This window comes from Chinchilla lanigera, unplaced genomic scaffold (genome assembly GCF_000276665.1).
Source record: "Chinchilla lanigera isolate Chin_1 unplaced genomic scaffold, ChiLan1.0 scaffold00123, whole genome shotgun sequence".
Lineage (NCBI taxonomy): Eukaryota > Metazoa > Chordata > Mammalia > Rodentia > Chinchillidae > Chinchilla > Chinchilla lanigera.
Window position 1 is genome coordinate 2,599,233 of NW_004955524.1, and position 9,239 is coordinate 2,608,471.

Here is a 9,239-nt window from a genome sequence, read left to right on the forward strand (position 1 = left end):
GCCTGGACCCCACTGCGCGTCTAGAGGCCCGGAGGAGGGGCGGCCCTGAAGCCCGGCCACGCCCCCGAGGCGCCCCGGACGCTGGACACGCCCCCGAGGGCACCCGGAGACCGGCCACCGCCCCGTGGGCTCTTGTAACTGCGCCCATGGGGTCCATGGGGGACACCTCTGCATACCGGCCCAGCCCGTCTCTTTGGGCCAGTGGGTTTCCCCTCTCCCTGATTTCTCCAGAAGGGCCACCACCCTGAGGGTTCCAGGAGGCCGACGGCCCCCCAGCTTCCTGAAGGCGGGCCGCCCCTCTTCGGCCTGCCGGAAACTGACAGGCTGCTGCCTCGGTCGCCTGGAGGCTGGACCCCCGAGATTAACTGGCGACTGGCCACACACCCTCTGCATTTCCCTGGAGACTGGAAACGCGTCCCTTCGAGCAGCTGCACACCGGGCCCCTCCCCATGACCTGGGGAGAAAACGCAAACCTCAGGGTTTCCAGGTGACGGCGCGCCCCACCCCGCGGCCTGAGAGTCTCCTGAAGTTTCCAGGGTAACAAGCGCATCCCAGACCCCGCAAGGACAGTCCCACCCATGTTTCATGGAAGAACACACTTACTTGTCACCCAGGTGGCCCAACACCCCGCAGGTGGCTGCGACAGTGGCGGTTATGCCCCACCCACCCCTCAGTATTTTATGGAGGAGGAGTAGATCCGTCCCCACCACCCCAAGGCCACTTACAGGGCTGTCACCAAAGAGATCACTCCCTTGGTCCAGGGACCCCTGAGATTTTGTCATGGAGACCAGCTGCCCAGCTCCTTACTGTCTCCAAGGGAACCAAGCTTCCACGGGCCGCCTAAAGTGACAGCCCTCATCAGTCACGCCCAGGGAGCGGGCACCTCCCTCCTCCGGCCGTAACCGTGGATACCACACGATTCCCATCTCACCAGCCTTCACCCCAGAGGCTACAGCTCCACTCGGGCTGTCCCCACTCTCACCCACCACCGTGGAAAGCGCCCTCCTCAGAACTGTCCCCAGGGCGACCCAACATTTAGTTCTGCCGCTGTCACTATGGAAACGGGCCACCCCCTTCCCCTGGCGCACCCCCAGCTCCAGGCTCCGCCCCCAGGCTGCTAGGAGACCCCTCTGTTACCGTGGAAACCAAACTCTGGTGTCTGAGGTGACACAACACCTGTCCCTATAGGCTTTTCCTCCACAGAATCTCTGCCCACCAAGCTGTCGCCATAACGACGTCAACATCGTCCCCATGGCAACCGACCTCCCAGTTCTCAGGAACTTCTCGCCAGGGGCCGGATGGCCGCCCCTTCGCCAGATGGGCCCCCCCTTCGCCAGATGGGCCCCCCCTTCGCCAGATGGGCCCCCCCTTCGCCAGATGGGCCCAGGCTCAGCACCCCAGGCAAGGCTGGACTTCCGGAGCCGCTGGCACCCTCCGTTTGCACGCTAACTATACGCCCGGCAGCTGCTGTGCACGCGCCACCCAGGCACTTTGATTTCCGCCTACGGGCCGGACTCAAGCTGTAGTGTGCTCCCCGCGTTTGAACTGCTCGGGCTCTGAGGCCCCGCCCACCTCTCGGGCCCCGCCCACCTCTCCCGGGTTGGGGGCCCTCGAGCCCAGCTCCCCAGGAGCGCGGTTTGTGCAGTGAGGTCGGAGGTCAGGAGCCGGGCGGCCCTCCCCCGGACAGCTTCCTCCTGGCCCCCGGGGCGGGAGGCCCCTGCTCTGAGGTCCTGCCTGGAACCCTCGCCGCTGTTCCTGTCTCGGGGAGCGCCTCTGAGCTAGGCCATCGGGGAACGTGGGTTCGGACCCGCTCTTGTTCTTGCTCACTGTGTGACCAAGCGACGGATCCCCTCTGCGCCTGTTTCCTTCAGCGTCCAGGGTTGTTCTGAGGTCCCCTCGAGCGCAGTGCGTACAGCAGGAGTTCAATAAATCTTTGATTCTTTTAATGAATAAGAAAAAAAGTTTGATGAACAAAATGTTTTGGGGCTGGGCGCGTGGGTTTGAGCGCGTGGGGAAACCTCTCCCCTCATCCTTCAGGTTCCACACTGCCAGTCCCTCACCCTCAGTTCCTCTTGTGTATCCCAGGCCGTCCTCACACTCGAAATCCTCCTGCCTCGGCCTCACAGCGCTGGGAGAGGTGGTCCGCTACGCCTGGCTTAGCTCTGTCCTGATTGGGTCCTTGAGAATACCCGCCTTCCCCGCCTCATCTGGGGCAGGAGTCCGGCTGCTCGGACTGGCGGCTTCAGCCCAATGAGTGCTTGTGGCCCGTTCCCTGGGAGATCCTGATTGGCCCGGAGGCGTAAGCATGGATGCATGCAAACCAATGAGACGCAGTCCCGGGGATTTTGGCTCCCGGATCGGGCAGGGCAGTCACCTTTCCTCTGGAGCGGTTGCCACGCAGGGCGGATTCCCAGACAGACACTTTCTGAAGCGGGATGTCCAGGAAAACGCTCCCCTCCCCTGCCTTCCCGCACCCAAGCCCGCCCCAGGGACACCCAAGGGCCAGGGTCCCCTGATCCCAGGCTCCACAGTATCCATGTCCTCTTATCAGTCTGCACACATCCCCCTTGTACTTTAAATCATCTCTAGGTTGCTTTTTAATTTTTATGTTATTTCAATTGTTTAAAATCCATGTTAGTTATACAAACAAGTGGGTTTTGTTTTGACCTATGACAGGCATAGAACATTTGATCATCTTTACTCCCCACGCCCTGACCCACTTCATCCTCTCTCAAGTCTCCCTTCCTTCCCTCACCCCTTCTTTTTTTTTTTTTTTTTTGTACCAGGAATAGAACTCAGGACTCTGAGCTTGCCAGGCGGGTGCTGTGCCGCTGAGCTAGATCCCGCGCCCCTCCCTGTCTTTCTTTTTCTTTCTCTTTTTTCCTCTTTCTTCTTTCTTTTCTTTTTCTTTCTTTCTTTCTTCTTTCTTCTTTTTTCTCGTTCTTTCTTTCTTTTGTCCATTCTTTCCTTCCTTTCTCTTTTCCTTTTTCCTCTCTCTGCCTCATTCTGTGGATTGAACCCAAATCCTTCACAGAGCTACATCCTGAGCCCTTTCTTAATCTGTAGTTTGAGCTAAGGTCTCTCTAAATCACTAAGTTACCTAGGGTGGGCTGGGCTCCAGTTTATGACCCTCCTGCCTCAGCTTTCCCGAGTGCCAGGATTGTGGTTTATGCCCCATGCCTGGGTCCCTGCTGATCTACTTGCTGCTCTTCTCCTTTTGATTCACCCACTCCTCCAGGAAGCCTTCCTTGAGCACCCTCCCAACCCCACCACCGCCCAGCCCCCAGCACACTACCAGGCTCACCAAATCATTGCAGAACAAATGAGTGAATGCAGCCGGACGTGGTGGTGCACACCTATAAACGCAGCGCTCAGGAGGCTGAGGCAGGAGGATGGTTGCGAGTTGGAGACCAGCCTGGGCTAGAAAGTGAACTCAAGGCCCGCCTGAACTGCATAGCGAGACCCTGTCTCAAAAAAGACAAACAACCACAAAGAAACTCCGAAGGAATGAACAGTCAGGTGGTGACAAACAGGTTGAACTGTTAAAAAATTTTTATTAAAATGTCGAAGAAGTACATTAATGTCCACAGTGTCAGATACCACAGACCCACGGAACACTGCAGCTCAAAGCACACCCAGCAGCCCCCAAAGCTGTTCACGCGCACCCACACTCTCACGCAGACACACACATGCCCCGCGTGACCGGAGACAAAGCCCCGAGCCCCGGGCCTGGGAGCTGGGGTGGGGCCAGGGCGGGAGCACCCACCACAACCCCACAGGAGCCCCCAGCTCGCCCAGGCTGAGCCGGATCTTCTGGGACGCGCTCGACAGAGATGCGTCATTCTGCTCACCACCCTTTTAAAACCAGGAAGTGTTAGAAAATCAGAGGACAGACCTAGGTCGCTGGCTTTCTCCACAGTAACATGGGGTGCACAGAGACGGGGCTGATGCCCGCGGCAGGGAACTGGAGGCCACTGTCCAGGGCGAGTGTCCAGTGGCCCTCCCCATTTCCCGCACGTGTGGGAGATGAGAACTTTTCCTTCTTTCTTCCTTTTTCTCTCTTCATATAGGGTCTCTCTATGTAGCCCAGGCTGACCTTGAACTCAGCCATTCTCCTGCCTCAGCCTCCCGAGTACCGGGAAGGCAGGCGTGTGCCACCACAGCGGGCTCCAGTTAACACATTTCTACCTTTACTATACCCCTAGGTGGATCACACATCTGCACATCTCTCTTTCCAGTCGAGAGCCATTTTCCACTATGATTTTAAACGTAAACCCACAGCTTTCTTCAGACTGGAGGAGCTGAGGGTAGGAAGCAGACTTGGAGGAGGAGCCGTGGGTCTCTCAGGTAGATTCTGGCTTCCGGCCTGGGGTGGGTTTTTGCAAATTTGGGGGAGGAAGGCAAGGTTAATTCTTTCTCACTTAAAAAAAAACTGTTAAACTATGAGAGGAAAATGTGAGTGCGTTTCGGTTTTAACGCGGGGCGTCTCTCCACCATGTGACCACAGGGAGGGGTCCCCACCTCGAGGTGTAAGCATTCCTGGCCCTCCAGGCAAAGGCTGGAGGCAAGGATGGGGGGGGGGAGGGCTGGGGCCCAGGGCAGGGGATGCCAATGTCTGCTTGAGGGACAGGTATATACAGGCACTGGGTTAAAAAACTTGGTACCTCCGAGGTGCACGAAGGAGGCTCTTTGTCTCCCTGAGATGGAAGGGGAAGAGCTCGGGCTCAGCCAACCCTAAATATCCTCTTCTGCTTGTGTGAGAAGGATCCATCACGAGGTCCAAGCAAGTCTCAGCGCCGCAGTAGGCTTGGGGGAAGCAGCGCAGTCTCCCTCCATACAGACACATCGCTCCGCACTCCTCCCCCAGCTCTGAGGGCAGGCAGAGCGGCCACGCTACAAACATTCCTCAAATTCAGTGCATTTGAGGGCCACTCACAGCAACCCTCTTGCCTCAGCCTCCCGAGTGCCTATCCACCAAGACCAAAGACCGAACTGGGGCTGAGTCCAAGGTGAAGGAAGAACAGTTGTCGAGTTCATGCCGTGTGCTTCTGTTTTGCCTTCTATTCCCAAAGCCAGTGACCTTAAGCAAAGGCTTCACCGAGGACAGCCAACTGTTTACTGAGCCTGAATCCCTAGTGCGAAAAGCAATTCCTTAGCACACATCCAAATGTACATCCTCATGCCTTCATCAAAGTCTCATTTCAACAAATGCCCATCAGCCTGGCCCACAGAAGATCAAACGACACAAAGAATGATCTTCACGCACGGTGCTGCCCTCAGCCGGGCAGCGCCCCCGAGTTCCACCCTGGCGGGAATGGACTTTTCAGACACGTGGCGACACCTGCCAAGAGGACCTCGAGGATGAGGGAGGACGGGGAGCTTTTTACAAGGGGTAGGTAGGGGTGTGGCGGGGGGCTAAGGGCTTCCAGGCCCTCCTGTTCTCCGGGCTCTGTCTCCCAGGCGTGGGAAGGGGCTGTGCTTTCTTTTGCCTGGTTCCTCAGCAGAAATCCCCTCCGTCCTTCTCCCAGTCCTCCGCGGGGTACTTCTTATGTTTTCTGCGCTCCTTGTGCGGTTTGTGGTGGTGGTGCTGGTGGTGGTGCCGCCGGTGTCTCCGCATCCGATGGGACCGTCTGGCTGCAGGGAGGGAAGGAGGACAGCAGGGGGCGGGCGTTGGTGGCAGTGGGGTGGCCACACCGGGCCAGCGGTAAATCCGGACGCAGCTGCGGGGCTGCGTTACCAGGCAGGGATGAAGCCAGACCCAGGAGCAGGACTGGAAACGGGCTGGGAGGGGCCTCGGGAACAGCGCTTACGTTTGGTACAGACGATTTCCGGCCGGTCCCACCTGCCGTTGCTGCGGCACCGGATGGTGGCCACGTGGTGCTGGGCAAAGCCTTCCTCACACTGGTAGCGCACCGTGGCATGCACGTTGTACTTAGCCTTGCGGGCACCGATGAGCAAGGCGTTCTCCACGGCCGGAGGCGGGCCACACAGCACTGGGACCGAGGGTGCTCGGTTAGGGAAGCGGAGGCAGTGTGTAGTCCGCTGGTCAGCTGGTCCCGCCCGCCCTCTGCCCAGCTCCAATCTCACAGGGCGGAAAACACCTGTTCTTCCCCACCCATCAAGAACTCCACAGGGGCAGGAGTCCTGCCCACGGCCCACTCCTAATTCCCATGCCAAGCACAGGGCACATGGGGACGATGGACGTGACACCAGCAAGGAAATGGGAGCAAGAACAAGTCAAAGCACAAGAGAGAAGTGGGAGGGAGAATGCACACAAATGGGGTCCTTCCTATGTAAAGAGCTGCAAAGAATCAACAAGACTCCCAAGTCAACAGGAAATCAGGCCAAGCAGATGAACCGCAAACAGTCTGTCCAAATATGGACAGTTGGTTATGTGCATCCTTGAAGCCATGAGAGGGACCAGGGGTGTGGCTTGCGGGCGAGTGTTTGCCCGGCACACGTGAGGCCCTGGGCTCCAGCCCCAGCACTGCCGAGAAATAAACTCAGCGCAGCGGGGCAGCACAGGCATCCGTGAGCACAGAAAGGCGGCGCGAGCGAGCGGTACCTGTGCCCTTCTTGCACACGTAGGGGAGGTTGTAGTTGCAGGGGACGTCGTTCCAGCGCCCACTCTCGTGCGCCACCATCACCACGCAATCCTCCCCTCCCGCGAAGAAGTTGTCCGGCTGCTTCTCGCGCCAGTTCTCGTATTGCTGCAGGAACAGGGCGCTGAGCCCAGCCCGGGCTCCGTGTAGGCTCCAAGGGATCCCCGGGCCTGACCCCTCAAACTCAGAAGGACTCACTGTCCCCGCACTACGGTGGGGCCCCTGCCTCGGCCGAGGGTGCCGTAACCCTGGCCACCCTCCTTCCGCCAGGAGGCCGCGCATCCTCTGCTCCGCTTTGCCTGCCTTCTCCCTTACAGAAAGGGAGCCAGTTCCGAGCAAAGGGAACAGCAAGCACAAAGCATTGGAGGCTGAGGCAGGAGGACTGCTGGGAGTTGGAGGCCAGCCTGGGCTACATAAAGGGATCCTGCCTCAAACAACCAAAGACCCAGAGGCAGGAAAAGAATCAGGGCGGGGGCGGGGCTGCCTGCTAGCTTTGGGGTGTGGTCGGAGTGGGCTGGGCCAGATCTGTCCTCAGCCTAAAGAGTGTGTGTGTTTGTGGTGCTTGGATGGAACCAGGGCCTCACGCATGCTGGTCAAGCTCTCTCACTGAGCTGCACTCTAGCCCTTTTTTAATTTTGAGACAGTCTCACCAAGTTGCCCAGCCTGGTCTCAGACTTGCAGTCCTCCTGCCTCAGCCTCCCAGGCAGCAGGGATTACAGGTGTGCGCCACTATGTATAGCTCGGAATTTTAAAAAATTGTGTATATGGCATGAAAGTTACTATTTTAACCATTTTTAAGCACAGTTTATTGGCACTAATTACATTCAGATGTTGTATAACCATCTCCACTATCTATTTCCAAAACTGTTTTATCACGACAAACCAAATGCTGTACCAATTAAGGAAAAGAACTTTCCATTCGCCCTGCTTCCAGCCCCTGGCAAACACTGATCTCCTGTGTTTCTATAAATTTGCCTCCCAGGATATTCTATATAAAGGGACCCATGCGCTATGTGGCTTATTATGCACTGATGGCTTGTTGCACTGATTTGCTGGTGGTGGAACTCAAACCCAGGGGTGCTCTGCCACTGAGCTACATCCTTAGCCCTTTTTGCTTTTTTTTTTTTTTTTTTTTTTTTTGAGGCAGGGTTGCGCTAAGTTGCTCAGCTGGGCTCAAAGTTATGATCCTCCTGCCTCAGCCTCCCAGCGTGCTGGGGTCACAGGAATGCACCTCTGTTTATCCATACTGCAGCACCTTTTCATGGCTGTGTAATATTCCATCGTGTGGATGGACCATGTGTCGTTTATCCTTTGATGGACATTTGGGCTTCTCCCACCTCTTGGGCTGCTGTGAGTGCTGGTGGATAGTATGTGTTTACACGGCTACTTTTCAGTTTTTGTTTTTCCACTCCTTTCTCCAGGTGCTAGGAGTGGAACCCAGGGCCTTGTGCATGCTAGGCAAGTGCTCCGCCATTGAGCTTCTAGGCCACCCTGAGGGGTAATTTTTTTAAAAGTCCTTGTGTGTGGGGGTCTCCTTTGGGGGTGATGAAAACGTTCTGGTCTTCGATGGAGGCTGTGGTTACAGACTATTATAAATGTACCAAATGTTACTGAATTGTACTCATTAAAGTAGTTCCTTATGTACTACAAGCATGTACTGAAAAAAAAAAGAACAAAAAACGTGGTTAGTTTAGCCAGGTGTGGTGGCGCATGCCTGTAATCCCACACTTGGGAGGCTGAGGCAGGAGAATCACCAAAAGTTTGAGCCCACGCTGGGCTACACAGTGAGCTGAAGGTCAGCCTGGACCATACAGGGAGACCCTGTCTCAAAAAACAAAAAGGTTAGCTTCCTGACATGTAAATGCCACCTAAGCATTTGCAAGCAAAGCCCCCAGCCACATTTGATGATGGAGGCGGAGGCAGGAGGACTGTGTCACCCAGGAGTGGAAAAAGCCCAGGGAACACAGTGAGGCTTTGTTCATACAAGAGGCTGGCTGTAACACAGTGAGACCCTGTCTCTCAAAACACAAAACAAAACGAAAAAACCCTCCAGGCTAGCTCAGGTGCCCCACTTTGTCATCCCAGCTACTTAGGAGGCCGAGGCAGGAGGATTTCAAGTTTGGAGCCTGCCGGCGGAACTGAGCAAGACCCTATCCGGCAGTGAAAGGGCGGCCGCGCACACAGCGGGGAGCTCGGGACAGCGCGCTCAGGGCCCTCGCTCCGTCCCCAGCGCCGCACCCGGCGCTCTCCAGGTCCCGCGGCTCCCAGGTGGGGTGGGGTCAGGGCCCGGGCTCCTGCGCGCCCCGGGGAGCGGATGTGGGGAAGGGGCGGCGGGGCTCGGGAGTCCCGGGAACCCCTCCGCCGACTCCCGCGCCGCAGAGCCCGGGGTCCCCTGCCGCCCAGCGGCATTCGCTTTGGACAAGAGGGTAAACTGAGGCCCGAGGACAGGGCCCAGGCGGCCGGGCGGACAGGGTCGGCCACTCACCAGCCCCGTGTTGTCCGTCCACTGGAAGTCGCGCTCCACGATCCGGTCGTTCAGGCCGATCCACGTGTTCTCGTGCCCGAAGCCTGCGGGGCGGGGGCGTGAGGGCGCGGGCCGGGGCGCGGCGGGACAACAGCGCGGGGCTGGGGGGACCG

General features: G+C 57.6%; 1 protein-coding gene across 1 annotated transcript in view; it reads right to left on the reverse strand.

The window, feature by feature from the left end:
* Positions 1-3,534: 3,534 nt before the first annotated feature.
* Positions 3,535-9,239, reverse strand: part of Ncan (neurocan) — a 26,005-nt gene continuing 20,300 nt past the window's right edge. The window contains exons 12-15 of the mRNA XM_005409622.2: positions 9,088-9,170; positions 6,566-6,710; positions 5,811-5,993; positions 3,535-5,634 (exon numbers count right to left, since the gene is read on the reverse strand). Coding sequence (XP_005409679.1) covers positions 5,498-5,634; positions 5,811-5,993; positions 6,566-6,710; positions 9,088-9,170 — 548 coding nt within the window. The 3' untranslated portion in view covers positions 3,535-5,497. The remainder of the gene's footprint in view (positions 5,635-5,810; positions 5,994-6,565; positions 6,711-9,087; positions 9,171-9,239) is intronic.